Here is a 16,953-nt window from a genome sequence, read left to right as displayed (position 1 = left end):
ACACACACACACACACACACACACACACACACACACACACACACACAGCCAATGACCTAAATACAGGTTCTTTCATGTCTACACACCAAGACGATGTTAACAAATGTCATTCTGTAACTACATAAAAACCCTCAATGTTTTACTGAAACAGTATAGTTACAATTGCTCTTTTGTCCACAACCAACTAAGCATTCAAAGAAACCTAAAACACACCAACATAGCAGTGGACAACTATAAAATAATTTGCTTATGAATGTGTTTATGTGCTGATTCTGAGCTCCTGAAACTAAAAAAAGATTAGAATATTTACAAAACAGTCCAACAGACATCACATGCTCACTGACATGCTCCTAACAAAAAAACAATCCTTCATCTTGGGACGTTACATCAACATTCAAGTTCCCAGGATTTCCATTAAGGATTCCGAAATCATGAAAAAGGACCTTGAGAAATACTGCCTGAACTGCCAAGTAAGAGAATTCAGCAGATAAAGTTCATCTCTTTTTCTGCACTCGCTCCCTCCCTCAGGAAGCCTTCAGGTCTCTCGCCCTAGCCGCTCCCACAACCCCCAATCCAAGCCTGCCCTCAGGAGAGCTGCACCCAATGGCCTCACCAAAGTGCCGACGACGCTGCTATCATCTTCTCTTTTCTCAGAGTTTTCAGGATAGGGCTCCCATTGTCCGTCGTCTATCTAACAACTCGTCTTCTCTTTGCTTTCCTTTGCTGGTCCATTGTTTCCACCCAACCACTCACAGTGAGTGCTCGGCTCAGCCCTGGGCTCACTTCATGTCCTTGGCTGTCAAGGGTCTAATTACCATCTCTATGAAGAGAGCTCCTAAAGCTGTATTTCCAGCCCCAAATTCTGGAGCTCCAGGGCCCCAGCAACTGGACTTCCCAGAGATATCAACTAGAAATGTCAACAGAGTTCATGACCTCCCCCCCCTCCCCTGCCCTATCTCTCTTCAGATGGAATGTCACTGTTTTGGTAAAGGCACCACCATCCTTCCATGAACAAGGTTTACAACCTCAGAAGTCGCCAAATCTGATTTCCATCGCCACATCTCTCGTATGTCACCCCTTCTCTCTACTCACACTGCTCCCACCCTAGTTCAAGTACTCATTGGTCTCACTACTCTTCAAATTCAGCCTGCATACAGAGGTAATTTCCCTAAAATTTAGGTCCTATCAAGTCATCCTCATAACTCAATAAAACCCAGTATTCTCAACTACCTCTAGAATGAAATATAAACTCATTTTGTATTTAAAGTTTTCCACAACCTGGCCCTATCCTGCTTTCCAGCCTTGATGCATACTTATTTAAAGTTGATCATACCTCAGTGAGACTGATTCATATTAAGACAGCTACGTCTCCTAAGAATATTTGCATTTTAAGCTCCGCAGGGGCTGGAATTCCCTTTGTAAAGCAATGTTAAGTATCAACTATCTAGACAAAGGAGGGGTATTATCCAGACAAAGGTGGAGAGCCTCCTCACTGGCTCCAAAAACACACTGCACCAAGGTACACACTCCACTTACAGGGAGCTGTTTTCAAATTTATATAGGGAAAGATGAAATCACATTAAGTCCAAAACAAAAGCTCTCAATTACCACAAGTGTGAAACGTCCACATATAAAGTAAAACATTTTTTAAGTTGCAAAACTACTTTCAAGGGGCAGCTAGGTGGCGCAGTGGATAGAGCACCAGCCTTGCAGTCAGGAGGACCTGAGTTCAAATCCAGCCTCAGACCAAATATTTGACCCTTACTAGTTGTGTGACCTTGGGCAAGTCACTTAACCCCAATTACCTTAAAAAAAAAAAACTACTTTCAAAATTAAGAATATGGATGCAACACATATCCCACACTCTCCATAAAAGACAAGTATCCAAAAGGTTCTTACCTGACTACATCATCGATGTTGTTCCTGTAAACACCTTCAAGTCTTTCTGCAGGAAACCCCATAGCAATGATGTTTGGATAAATATCTGAGCAGTTCAAAGTCAGGGAAACATTAAAGCTATATGTGTGCTGAATCTTAAGACATTAGTCGCACTACTAAACAACATTTATATCAAGTTTATCAGTATCACTTATCAGAAGAGGAAAAATTTCAAAATATTAAAAAAGCAAAACTAGCTCAGCACATGAAAACAAATTCTAAAAAGTATATTCAATCAATAGTAGCATATGTAAACTACATATACACATAATTTCAATACACTGAAACCAAAAACATAAATGAACTGAATCATAGACAAATAGTTAAAATGATTAAAAAACATCTTTCTTGTGCAAAAAGCCCCCCACCCTATCTTTTAATTACAGAAAGCCATCCCTGTCCTAATAAGCAGTCATGATTGTTTTTATACATTCATTCCCATTCCACCTGACCTTACAGTCTTTGAATTCCACCAACAGCCAAAAGAATAGGGGATCAATACTTGTGCCCTGCTTTCCCATCCCAATGTGGGGAAGCACAAATCAGACAACATAAAACCCTTTGCAAACTGAAAGGCAGCACAGTAATATCTGTAATTATTCCTGTTGTATATCTCACATCCCAGTAAAATAAACTACAAAAGCACAGGATGAGAGGGTTAGCTAAACAACAGGCCCTTGGAAAAAGGAGCAGGGGCTTTAGTGTTGAAACAGAACATCCACGAGTCATGGTGGCCCAGAACAGTCCAAAAAGCTGCCGGGCTCTCAGGCAGCACTGAGAGAAAGCATATATCAAGAACACTGGGGGGGGTATCCCAGACCACATGTGAAATGGCCCGAGCTTTGGGCATGGCATTCGGGGAAGGATACTTTGGTTGGAACCCATTTCGGAGCACGCTAAGCAGAGCAGAGAACCAGACACTTTGCTGTACATGGACTTAAACATGTACATGTTTAAGGGACCTTGAGAATACTTAGTCAGGAAAAGAAGTGACCCTAGGAGGCTGCCCACACTGTCCTCAAGCACAGAAGGGAGATCCATGCCAGAACTAGCAGAGGGCACAACCACCAATAGGGAAAAGCTGCCAAAAGGCAGCTTAGAGTCCAGTGAGGAGGAAAACCTTCCTAACAACGACTACCCCAAATAAAGGAACGTTTATTAGGCACTGACAATGTGCCAACTGCTCTGCTGAGCACCAGGGATAGAAACACAAAATCCAGGTGGTCCAAGGAGCTCAAAGAGTCTACATTCTACGAATAATGCTAAGGATTTCCTGCAAAATGCAATGACCTATGAGGCAGCCTGGTCCAGTGGAGAGGCAGTACAGCCTCTGGAGTCCACAGGCCTTAGTCCAGCAACAGGCATTTATTAAGCATTTGGTATGCACCAGGAATTGTGCTAAGTGCTAAGGAGACAGAGAAAGGCAAAGAACACAAGACGCCTGCCTGCCTCCGAGGAGCGTACACTCTGATGGGGAAGACATCATGCAGAAAGTAACTATAAACACAGAGGGGCTATATGTGGGTTCACAAACATACATGTAGGAATGGGGTAAATGAAAGGGAAGCTGGGAGGTGGAGTCAAGGAAGAGCTTTCCAGGCCTAGGGTAAAGCCAAAGAAAAGAGTGGGAGAGAGATGGAGCATCTTGTTCATACACCGGTCCAGCTGGATCAAAGACCTGTGATGGAGAGGAACCCGCAGTGTCCCAAAAAAGAGCAGCTTAAAGCTATTAAAGGCATAAGAAAACTAGAAAGTAGGAAGAGTAAAGGCCTAACTGGTTGGGAAGGACTTTTTAATGCCCAAGAGAGGAGTGTATCCTTGATCCTAGAGGGGAGGCACATGCTTTAGGAAAATCCCCATATTCATGAGCACCCGATGGGCAGGAGAGATGCCATCAGCAGGCAGGAAGGGAGGAGGGATCGGACCAGCGTGGCCTTGTCAAGAGAGAAAGAGCACTTCACACAAGTTCATTTCAGAATCCTCCTGAAGGAGTGTACGTACATGGCCTCTCTGGTTCCTGCCTGCTCTGAAATTCTGTCATCTTATCCTATTGACAGAATTCTCCCTTGACGCCAGTCCCATAGGCCTTTATTTCACATCTTGATAATTCATTACTGTTCATGAAGCTTCACTCTCCTCAGAAGAATATAGGAATTCATATTCCCAAATAGAAAAGCTTATCAAAATGCAAATACATTTCAAAAGAAGTTTACCCAAAAAGGACTTATTAAGGAAGTAACACATAAAAAGAGAAATCTATCCTTAAAAATCCACTGGCATTTAAAAGATATGAATTATCAGCAACTATTCTATGGTCTGTTTCACACCATCAGCAGCATCAAGAACAGCCAATCCCTTCCGATGTTCCTATCCATTTTCACTGTCCCATGTACCTCAAAATATTTTTGGTGTAATTCTTTGTAGATTAAAACTGATTAATAGCCTAGACAATGTATGAGGTACTGCCAAACCAAAAGCTATGTTTCCAATACGGTGAAACCTCACAAAGTTGTATTCATCAAATAAATGATAAGTTTGCAATCCAACCTATCATCAAATGTAGGTAACAAATTCAAATTAGGTTAACAAGAGGCTGCTAACATAAATGGTGACTTTTTGACAAATCTAAAAAGTTTTGTCAATGAGTAAGTATGTCAATCACATGTTAATTAGGACTAGGGAATTAAAAAAGCTGAATGAAGTAAGTCAGACATTCGCTTTCGTATCAAACTTACAACATTAAGGTGCTTACTAAGTCCTCAGACAGAGGTACCACACCACCAGGGCCCCGCCCTGGTATAAATATACCACAAACCCAAATGTATTGCCTGAAACAGATCCAAGACAGGAGCTCCGTCACTTTTCCCCTGCTTGGGTGGTCGGGGTCCCAGGGGAGGGAGGGGAAAAGGGCAGGGTGTGAATGAGGCACAGAGCCATGTCCGCTGACTGCTTTCATTCACCACTAGACCCACTCCACCAAAGAAACCCTGCTCGAGAGTATTTGAGTTCCCAGGGTGGTTGCTGACAGTTAAGGTTAGCGCAGAACGAAGCTGAATTTTCTAGGACTCCAATGTTGCCGATAACAGACCCACAGCCTCACAGTTCAGTTAACATCATGAGCTTCAATGCGGGCGGGGGTGCCTCTCTGGCTAAGCTCCTGACTATTGTTTATTTAATATTATTCCTGAAAGAAAATATATCCCAAGTCCCCAAATCTGGGAACCAGTTTTAAAGTCAGGAACAAATTCTGTCATCCGGGAGATCACAGACCATGACCTCACACTAATGCCCCCGTCCGGCCTCTCTGTGTGAGAAATCCTGCTCTCTACTCTCACTGCTCTCACATCCACGGAGCACTTCCGGATATCCTCCAGCGAAAGGGACCCCTATGGATCTCTCCTCTGCCCTGTCAAATTCTGCTTTGTTTCATGATTTGGTAGATCACTCAAGGCCCCCTCAGATTTTCACTCCTAGACGAAGACAAGAACTGTCACTTTTTTCATGGTACATCAGCAGGACCCTGTAGATAGTAGGTGCTTAATAAATGTTTGAATTGCATTTATTGCCTACATTATGATGAAAAATATTAGGGAAAGAATATTTATATTATAAAGTAAGTTGGCTTTGTGGCTATGAGAAGCCAGTCTCCAGTCTCCAGTCTCCAATTAATTAAAATTGTGCATCACTTAAAGGGCAATGGAGAAAATGCTTAAAGATCTTTCTAAAAAGATGAGGACAGGAGGAGATGGGCCAATGTGGAGCAGAAGCAAGAGCAAGGAATACCAGGCACACAGGCTTCCAACTTCCTGGGTAGATCCATGCAATGCCAAGAGATGCAGAGGTAGCCCCTAGCATGTGAGGAGAGAGGACCCACATGGAGGATTTGTGCGAAGACAGAGTCCCGCGACATGAAAAGACAAAGAATAGTTGTATTCCACACCACTGAAAGGACTTGGACCAATGAAATCAGAGATCCAAGGAACCAACACCTCATATACCAAAAAAGACAGCAAAATAAATCCAATTCATCAAAAATTTCTATTTAATTCCAAATTAAGATTATGCTACAGACACTTGATTTTTAAATCATCTATATATGAATACAGGCATTCCTGACTTTACAGAGACTCAAAAAGAAATGGGTTCTGATCAACAATTTGACAGGAAAACATGGACTTAGGATCCAAGGACCCAGGTTTGAAACCTGGGTCAGCTACTTGGTATCTCTGCAAACTCATGCAAGTCCTTCAGTTGCCTGGGGTCTCAGTTTCCTCATCTATAAACTGGATGGCTTGGACAAGACAATCCCTATGGGATTTTCCAGTTCTGAATCCTATGATAGCAATTTTACAAAAATCCATCTTTTTAATTCTGTAAATGGAATCAGAATGCACTAGAGAAATGTTATATTAATAAAAACCTATCGCAGGTGGATCCTTTTGTAAGCCAAATAATCATCTACTTTACTAGCTATGTTCCTATTTCTATAGAATTCATTTCTTTAAAACAAGGTAAGTGTCTACTACCATAAACACATGAATATTCCTATTCCAAAATGATCCTATATCATATATATACACACACATAACTTTTAAGAGGTTATGTCTACTCTAATTCCAAAGGACCCATGATGAAAAATGTTCTGCACCTCTGATGAACTCTGAATGCAGATGAGTTTTTTTATTTTATTTTCCTGGGATTTTTTTGTCTGTGCTTTCTTTTATAACATGGCTAATATGGAAACATTTTGCATGACTGCCCATGTATAATCGATATCAAATTGCTTGCCTTCTCAAGGAGCAGAGGGAGTGGGAGGGAGAGAATTTGGAACTCAAAATTTTTAAAAATGAATGTTTTTTAAAAACATTTACATGTAATTGGGAAATATTTAATGAAATAAGAAAAAAAGAATTATGTCTACTCACCAATAATAATATTCCATCTTATTACACTATCATTTTGTTAAAGAAAACAAAATACCAATATTTATCAGGTTTCATAGTAAAACATTAATTAACACAAAATAAAGCCTACGAGTCAAAATTTGCAATTAACTGAGCACCCTTCAATGGTGAAAAAGTAAATGGATTCTCATAAGGAAGCTATAAAGCTCTTTTTAAAGTAATCAAACTTCAAGAAGAAGCAGGTAAGATAGGAATCTGGAGTAGCTCTGACTCCAGCTCCAAGTTCCAGCTGGAGGTTGAGGCAAAGATGAGGAAAACAGGATTGACAAGAGATGTCAAGGCGAGTTAGCCAGCGGCAGGACTCAAGAGTTCCATAGGTTCTTTGATATTTTCATTTCTATCTTAAGCCCAATTTCACAAGTATTTTCCAATTACCCCATTTTTTTTTTTAAAGCTATCTCTTGTATGTTCCTAATTTAATTCAAACATCTGTTAAGTATATCTGTGAAGTTCAGGGCCTCATGCTAGGGATACAAATGAAAACAAAACCAAAAAAAAAAAAAAAAACCAAAAAAAAAACAGTAAACTGACCCTAGGCAGCTAGGTAAGACAGGAGAAAAAGCACTGGGCCTGGGGTCAGGAAGCCCTAAGTTCAAGTCAGACCTCAGACACTTACTGGCTAGCTATATGACCCTGGGCAAGTCATTTAACCTCTGTCTGCCTTAGTCTCCCCAAATGTAAAATGAGGTTAATAACAGCATCTCCCTCACAGGTTGTTGTGAGGCTCAAAGATGCTATCTGTAAAATACTGAGCACAGTGCCTGGCACATAGTAGGTGCCATATAAAAATGCTTATTCCCTCCCACCTTCCTCTTACCCTCAGGAAGCTGGGGGAGATGCAGATAAGATAATCAGTTCCACAGTGGACTTCACTGAGATTGACCTGGAGCAAATCTCAGGGGCCATCTAGCTGGTCCAACCCCTCATTTTAGACAGGAGAAAACGGAGGCCTAGTTATGTTAAGTGACTCACCCCAGGTCAGGTAGGTAAGAAATGTGAGAAGGAGGATCTGAGTTCAGGTCTTCTGATGTCAAAGCCAGTGACCTCACCACTACACTATGCTGTTCTCATGCTGAGTTGGGGGGAGGTGGGATGACCACCCAGTTAGATACAGGTAACAGGTAGTCTGCAACATGCTGGAGCCCAAAAAGGAGATTGGAAATGGATATAGAGATCTGGCAACACTCATGGAGCTATGAGACATAAACACAGGGGTAACAAAGCCACCACCTAAAGACAGTGTGGAAGGTGAAGAGGCCCTAGGTCCAAGCTTTGGCGGATCCTCAACAACAGGGAGGTGAGAGACACATGAGGATCCAGCAAAGGTGAAGAAGAAGCAGCTGCCACACAGGCAGAGGTCAGGAAGAGCAGAATGAGGAGGCTGGTGAATGGAATGAAAGCATCGGAGAACTCAAATCAGACAAGGCCAGTAGGAGAGGGCAGTTAAGAGACTCTTAGTAAAACCTTTAAGAGCACAATCTCAGGGTAAGCGATGGGGTCAAATGCCAGATCACAGGAGACTAAGAAATGACCAGTGGGGAAGGGATGGGGGCCGCTATGTGTCATACAGTTCCATCTGCCATCCCGGGAGCTCTCAAGGTTCTTTGTTTCTTCAAGATTTTACTTTCCCATGGGGTCAAATGTATTTATTCAGCTTTAGTCTCAAGAAGGGAAAAAAAGAAAAAAAAAAAACTTTGTCCTTATACTCGGACAAGGGTCTTTCAAAACACACTAGATATGGAGTCATTGATCAGGAATGATTATTCTAATGAAGATTGGTATTGAAGGATAACAAATGTAGGTTCCTAGATGTTGCCAGTTGGTGAGTAACCTATAACATAGCTTTTACTATTTGATAAATGATGTTTTCAGCTCCTTAATATAAAACTCACACATGAAACAAACTGTTTACCAAAAAAATTAGGCTCTAAAAACGATTGGGGGAGAGGGGGTCCAAATACCAAACCAGTTTGGGGGTCTTTTCCTTTCTCTCTGACGATAGAAAAGCTGCTCCAAAACAGAAGTAAGAAACTAGGTAAATAACTTAACCAAGCTCAAGAGGAATACAGGGGTTATAAAGAAAGGCCAACATAAGACAGTATTCCTACATGTTGCATTATTGCAATCCTAGTTCTGACACTGACTGCTGTCAACAATAAGCAAATCACTGAACCGTCCTGGGCCTCAGTTTCTTTACTGTGAAAATGAGAACACTACTTGAGTGCTATTAATACTAAGCTACATAGCAGGGGCCAAGATAAACAGGACTGGAGACAGTCCCTGTCCTCCAGAAGCCTTTAATCTAAGACAGGAGATCTGACATGAACACAAATAAAGGTAACAGAAATAATACCGGGGCAGCTAGGTGGCGTAGTGGATAGAGCACCGGCTCTGAAGTCAGAAGGACCTGAGTTCAAATATGGCCTCAGACCAAACACTTGACACGTACTAGCTATGTGACCTTGGGCAAGTCACTTAACCCTGATTGCCTCACCAAAAAAAAAAAAAAGAAATAATATCAAGTACAAAAGAGAAGTCCAACAAAAATGTAATCAGAAATTTAAAAAGGTCTAACACTGACTTCCAGCTGAGGGAACCTGAGAAGACAGGTCCTCCAAACAGACAATAAATGTATGCCAAATAACAATGCAAGTTTATGTTTATGCTTCTATCACTCTTTTTGTCCCAGTTTAAAAAGCAGAAATCTCCAAGAAAATGAACAATCCTATAACTATTTCGTCTTAACAGACTGGCCACTTCTCCATAGTAAATTATGTCTTACTGTGCATTTTATCCCACATTTGTCTGGATTGGAAAAATTAACTAAGTCTTGCAGCTGTTAGTTCTAAGTTCTTATAGATGACAAGACCCCCACCAAGAGCTCCAGAACCAGAGTCAAAAGATTTTCTTAGAGTAACAACAGCCCTTCAGACAAAGAACTAAGACTGGAGTGCCTGGCCTCAGCTCATAGCCGAGCACCTCCCCCACTGTGGAACCTTGGAAATGCCATAATCTAAGCACACCAAGCTCTCCAGTCTCTTGTTTCTATACCCCTGAAATAGGTCTACTGTCTACTCTGCCTATGGGAAAGCACTTTGAAAGTTACAACGTCTGTGCAAATATGTGGCATTTTAAAGTACTTGTTTGTCTCAAAAATTAATTTGGTTACAGAAATTCTTGCAAACATACCTCACAGGGTTCCTGTGAGGAAAGAGCTTGATTTAAAAAAAAAAAATCACTATAAGATATTTGAAGGTAACCGTATTAAGGCAATATTATATTTGGTGATGAAAGATGACATTAGCTCTGTAGATCAATTATTTTCCTTATCATCACCGTCTCTATACTGAATTATCACAAAACAAACTGCTATCCAACATCACCTAGACCTAAGCACGACATTTTTAATAGATGCTGTCTCCATACCAAATGCTCAAATCTCCAAGCTTCATACAATGGAATGCTTTCAAAATATGAGAAAATCAATTGAGAACTTAACCAAAAAGATACAAATCATGTGGTAACAGGATGATGTCCATGTCCATTCCTGCTATTCTGTCTGCTACTGGAGCTCTATTAAGGATGACTTCCCTCTGTAGATCACCTCCAATTAATCCGGACTCTAGATTATTTGCACACGGCTGTTTTCATGTGGTCTCCTTCATCAGACTGTGAGCTCCTTGAGGGCAGGGACTGGTTTTTGTTTTTCTTAGCAGTGTTCTGGCACGTAGTAGCCAATTAATAAAAGCTTACAGCACACAGGGGGTGAGCTTACATTCTAATAGGATCAGAGATCTAAAGCAGGACAGGACTTCAGTGGCCGTATAATCCAACCCCCTCATTTTACACATTTCTTCAGCTACAAAAATCAGGTTTTTTTCCCCTTGTATGGTAGTTCACTGAACACTGATCAAATAGAAAGGAATCATAGCAGGATAGCAGCTTGCCTCAGAACCATTTTAACCTGAACCTAATTAAAAAAAAATGAGACTGAGATGACAATAATAAAATATTCTAACAAAATCCCATACAATGAAACATCGGGCCTATCACCATAAGACAGCTACAAAAAGATTAATACCTCCTAGTCAAAAAGAAGAATTGACAGATATTCTTAACTCACGTGCTGAACAGGCCAAAAATCTACAGAAAGACTTCTGTAAAAAAAACAGATGTCATCACTTCATCAAGCAATAGTAAAGGGTGATAACAGGTGCAATCCACTGGATATGGTGAATGTAATCAGAAGTGGTTTACCTCAAAATGGGGGCTATGAAATGGCTGAAATCCAAGAATGGCATCAAAAGGCTTCCAGGAGTGACACGGATGTAAATTCAGCCAACCATGTTAATTTTTTTAAAAAAAGCATCAAACTAACAGTGAAGTCATGTGGATTTGTTTGTAGAAATGGAAGGGTTTACAAAATAGATAACTCTGATTACCTGAAACTGAAAAGCTTCCGCACAGACGACATTAATGCAACTAGGATAACAAGGGAGGTGATGGAATGGGGAAAAAACTTTTTGTCAAACTACTCTGATAAGAGTTTGGCATCCACGATATATGAACAATTTACAGATATAACTACTGATATGGATAAGACTAGCAGCCATTCCCCAATACATAAATTGTCAAAGAATATGAACAGTTCTCAAAAGAACTGCAAAGCATTCACAACCATATACAAAAAATGCTCCTAATCAATGACATGAGAAATGTAAATCAAAACAACCCTAAGGTTTTACCTCATACCCCGCAAAGTGGCAAAAATGAAAAAATGGCAACAGTCAAGGTCGGAGGGGTTGCAGAATGATAAGCACACTAATATACTGCCCGTAGAGCCATGAAATGGTATAGGCATTTTGGAAAGCAACTTGGGGTTATGCAAAGAAAGTGACTAAAATGCCCATACCCTCTGGAGCCAGAAACTCCCTTATTGCACTTACACCGTGGGGAAGCCAGCAGTAAGAAAAAAGTTCCCATAAAATTGCAAGATATTTATAGCATAACTTTTTTTTGTGATAACTGAGAATTGCAAACAAAGTAAAGGACCACCAATTGGGGAATGGCTAAACCAATTGTGGTCCACGAAGGTAATGGATTATCACTGTGCTAGACCATTCTCACAGAGGCAACTGTTGCTCCCAATCACCTGGACTGCACTGATCCGTAGAAAGTTAAGTACACTATTTTTAATAAGCGTAAGCGTTACCATCTCAAATCCTTTTCCAAGCCACATGAAACAAAGAAATTCTGAGAGACAGAGAAAGAGACAGAGAGACAGACAGAGAGAGAGACAGAACTATCAGAAGAGACCAAAATGACACAAGAACAGCAAGAAGTTCATCCGCACCAGCCCTGTGTGTCATCTGGCTGCTACCAAAGCTGAACCAAAGGTACACAGAAGAGACGTACCTTAACACTCTTACTCAACTATAAAAAGCCATTATTTTATCCACCTGGGAAGAACATTATAAAAGAATAATAGCAGGACAGTAATTTCTCTGAGGACCACTTCTATTGGAACCCCACTGAAAAAAGGAGAATATGATGATGATGATGATAATGATGATAAATAACCACAGCACTCCAGCAAGAAGATGAGCTTTCCTCACACTCCCTGAATCTCTGCCCTCGGTGCCAAACCAAACAAGAAGCCAACTGATCCCCTCCAAATATCACTGTTCATTCATTTCACTTCCCCCAGAAGCCTTAGTCCCATTCCTTCTTTACCTATTTAACATGTTTACTCTCACCAGCTTCGCATTACAAAGATTCACAGGGGGCTCCGTGGCTATTTTTCATACACCCAAGACTGCTCAATAAACTGATACTTAAAATACAAAATAATTCTTCAAAGGTAACATAAAGACCATCTATCTTCCTATTAATAAGCTCAATAAATATTTTAATATATGATGTTATGTATTAAATATATACAAAGCATAAAAATTCACACATTATAAAACATATTTCATTGTTGTTTTTCCCAAGAGAAAAGACTTGCTCCCACTAAAGCCTTCCTCCAATGATCCAATGACTCACGGTGGAGATGATGATGGGTTTTCAAAGGCTCTGATCCTACAGCCACAGCTGACAGATACTGTCAAGCAGGAAAGGTTTCAAGAACAGGTCAGCTGACAGTAGTAAAGTCTAAGCACCAGCCTAACTAGGATGCAAAGAGTTAGCCTAACAAGGCTGCCCCTAGCCCTAGGCTTTCTGGCCAAAGAAATTTCTAAAGCCATTAATACTAAATAGGTTTTGATCTGCAACCATCAATGAAGTATCCCCTCCCCCTCCATGAAATCACTTTTCATGAAAATATTAAACATCTAATCGTAAAGAAATCTGCCTACAACACCTCCAGCACATTTTTAAGGGCAATGAAAGCAGACTGCACTCTATTTAACTAAATACAAGCTGAAAGAAATTAGGACTACAAAAAATTCATTAAGCAGGTGATTGAAAATGCTAGCAACCTTAACCTACTAGTCTACTAAGTACTCTAATAAGGGTTTGCTTCAACTAATTTAATGCTTTTTTTTTTACAGTAGGCATTGGTTAATTATGTAATAATATAAGTACAACTGCTCACACTGCATCTGTGAACCATGAAATGTTTTGAGTTGCCCAACTAACTGGTTTTTAACGAGTACACCCAATAATTACCCTTTTCCTAGGTCTCTGGATGAATATGATAAGAATGGTTTCCTGTTTCAGAACAGTGCTACTGTTAAAAAAAAAAAAAAGAAAAGAAAAGAAACAGAAACAGAAACAAAACCCCCATGGTTTCTAGCTTACACTAAAAAACAGCTAGGATTTACCCCCATTGCCAAATAAACCAAAAGAGAGCTCTAACTTACATCACCGCTTTCATGACCATCAGTTGCACCACAAGCATCAGCAATGAGCTTAATCAGACTGACAAACTCAAACGGAACCTCGGTGCTAAGTCCAGATGAAGGACGCCAAAAAGCATCTGAAAGACACCAAGCCATCAAAACCTGTTTCTAAGACTTAGCCAACCAGTCTTGCTGACAAGTACACATGACTAAAAACAGGTTCAACTGTAGCTTTTAAAACATTTTTCTGGGGCAGCTAGGTGGCACAGTGGATAAAGCACCAGCCCTGGAGTCAGGAAGACCTGAGTTCAAATCCAGACTCAAACACACAACACTAGCTGTGTGACTCTGGGCAAGTCACTTAATCCCAATTGCCTCACCAAAAAACAAAACAAAACAAAAAATCACATTTTTTTCTCTGAAATAAAAGCCATGCCTCACTCACTCTTATCCAAACCAGTTAACTAAAATATTAGGTCTGGGGGCTACTATATGATTAAGCCTCTAAATCCTATACTCAAAAAATTCTCTAGGGGTGAGAAAGATGAGGCTGTATTAGTCCAAAGGGCAGGGGCTAGAGAACAAAGCTATGAAGAAAAGTAGCACTGAATGTATCTGGGTAGAAAATATTTTGTTTTCTGATACAAAGATTGTGGAGTCCTGAATTTCTCAGATAAAGCCTAAAAGAACCAAAATCAGATTTTTCGACAAACTCATGTTTTAAGAACATTTTTTCTATGTCATAACTTGAAAACAAAATATTTGACACCAAAAACTTCAAATGAGAACGAACTAGCTTATTTCATTCTGCATTTAATTTGAGCACAATAAAATCATAATCACTTTGTATATTTGTCTTTAAGACTTAGGTTATGTCACAAAATATTTTGTTCTCATTGTTTCCAGCGTCCTAGGGAGGTACATGATCCAGACTGAGGTCTAAGCAGGAGGATCATTTTTTGGTTTGCCATTTTCTTCTCCAGCTTTTTACAGATGAGGAACCGAGGAGCACAGGGTTAGGTGACTTGTACAGCATAACATAGTTAGTAAGCATCTGAGGCCAGATTTCAACTCATGATGATGAGTCTTCCTGATTCCAAGCCTAGTGCACTGTCCACTGTACCACCTAGCTGCCCCCAGGAGGGTCATTTTTTAAAGGATTCAGGGTGGGGAAATGGACAAAGCAGTTACCAGGTTGTTTTAAAAGCCCATCTATCTGTTTCCCCAGCATTGAGCCCTGTCCTGATTCTAGGGTGACTGGCTGACATCTTAATACTAACATTGTACCTCCTAGTCACCCCATTTTAATCATCTTGTGCACTTTAATGGACCAAAAACCAGTCAGTTCACTCAACTATAATTTACTGAGTACCTACTATGTGCCACAGACAGTGCAAAGCTCTGGGGATAAAAAGAACAGTCCTCCCCCCCCCCCCCCCCGCAAAAAGTCCCTGCTCTCAAGGAGCTTGCCAATGAATGAGGAAGACAATACACAAACAACTCTACAAGTTGGACAAACTGAAGCTAATCAACGGAGGGAAGGCACTAGCATTAAGAGGGATTGGGACTTCAGCCGGGACGGAAGCCAGGAGGCAGAACTGGGTAGGGAGAAAGTTCTAGGTATGACAGACGTGCCTGGAAACACCCAGAAGCAGGAAATGGGAGTGTCTTGTTTGAGGAACAAAAAGAGTACATGGAAGAGAACAAGGTTTAAGAAGACTGGAAAGGTAGAAAGGGACCAGGTCATAAAGGCGTCTGAATACAAAACAGGCCTTAGTCACTGATCCTGAGGGTCATAGTGAGCCGCCACCACAGAGCAGTGATGTGGTCAGACCTGCATTTTAGGAAGATCAGACTGACAGCCGAGTGGAGAACAGCTTGGTATGGGAAGATCCACCAGGGACTCAGAGAGCAGTCCACGCACGAGGTCTGGAGGACGTGGCTCAGGGCAGCGCCAGTGCCAGTGCCAGAGGAGAGAGGGGGAAAGGGAGAGATGTTGCAAAAGTGGAATCAACAGGACTTGGCAGTGACTGGATATGGGGGAGGGGGGGCAAAGATGTACAAAACAAATCACTATTGGGTGGGAGAAGGCCACTGATTGACTGGGGGCATCTGGAAAAGCTTCGTGAAGAAGCTAACATCGACGGAGGAATGGAGAAGCAGAAAACAGCAGGGAGGCGCAGGAACGTACGGCCGCTCTAGGAGAGAGTCAAGCGAGAACCTGCGCACGAGGAGCGAGGGGTCGATGCGGATTTGAAGTCAGGAAGAACTGCCGGTAATCCAGAAGCCATTCCCAATACAGTCACCCCCCAGGAGAATGGTCTCCCTTGGAAAGGCGGGATGATGAGCTATGGAACTTGGAGCAGAAGGGACTCGTGCTCAGTTACAAGCTGGATGAAAAAGGCCTTGGGGGCCTCTCCAACTCTAATGTAATTGGATTGATATCACACGGCTTGGTGGAACCAGGACTAAAACCCAGGATTTCTGACTCCAAATCTAGTAATTTTTCTGTTCTACCAAGAAGACTGTCCATTACATTGGGCCCTAATAATCTCAGTAGTAAAGACTTCAACTCCAACACCAATGCCGCACGGGTTTCTTCGCTTTCCGTTTTTTCAACAGAACTTCCTTCCCCCCATCCTCCACATTTTCTATTAAACAAAATCCAGCAGCACCCACACAACCGCGCTACCACCAATCCCAACAGTAAGTGAAGGAGGTCTGGCCTTGCTTGCAGCCTGGAAGACCTGAGTTCTTTCACAGTCAGATCCTGGGACTCCCCCCACCACACTCCAAGTGCAGACTGACAAGGTAGCGGAGAGCTCCCCTATCAATGAAATCACAGACCCAGCACCCAGCTGCGGCCCTTCTCTTTGGCGCGGTCATATTTGGACAAATGCTAATAGTTATGGCAATTCTATTAAAGAGAAATCAATAAAGTCAGTGTCCAAATCACTGCTAGTGGCTTAAACTTCAAAAACTATAAAAAGAAACTGACATTTTTCACTTGGCAAATACGTATTTATCGCAAGCACATCTAATACAGCTAAAGTACTATTTGCCTTATGACAAATGTTGGAAATCTTGGTAAATAAAGCCAGCCAACATATTCTCAAGCAAAAGAAATCTATCAAGTCCAAGTGAACACCAAAGGTTCACCAAAGGGGAGCAGAAACCACCCTGGCAGTCACAAAAATCTAGAGGATCAC

At 41.3% G+C, this 16,953-nt stretch overlaps 1 protein-coding gene across 1 annotated transcript in view; it reads right to left on the bottom strand.

The window, feature by feature from the left end:
* PTEN (phosphatase and tensin homolog) overlaps positions 1 to 16,953 on the bottom strand; it is a 79,913-nt gene that overhangs the window by 49,055 nt on the left and 13,905 nt on the right. Inside the window, exon 4 of the mRNA XM_027840675.1 lies at positions 1,900 to 1,984. Within this exon, the coding sequence (XP_027696476.1) occupies positions 1,900 to 1,984 (85 nt within the window). The remainder of the gene's footprint in view (positions 1 to 1,899; positions 1,985 to 16,953) is intronic.

This window comes from Vombatus ursinus, unplaced genomic scaffold, assembly GCF_900497805.2.
Source record: "Vombatus ursinus unplaced genomic scaffold, bare-nosed wombat genome assembly UNPS02014847.1, whole genome shotgun sequence".
In the NCBI taxonomy this organism is placed as follows: domain Eukaryota; kingdom Metazoa; phylum Chordata; class Mammalia; order Diprotodontia; family Vombatidae; genus Vombatus; species Vombatus ursinus.
The sequence above is the reverse complement of the archived record's forward strand: the minus strand, read 5'-3'. Positions and strand labels throughout refer to the sequence as shown.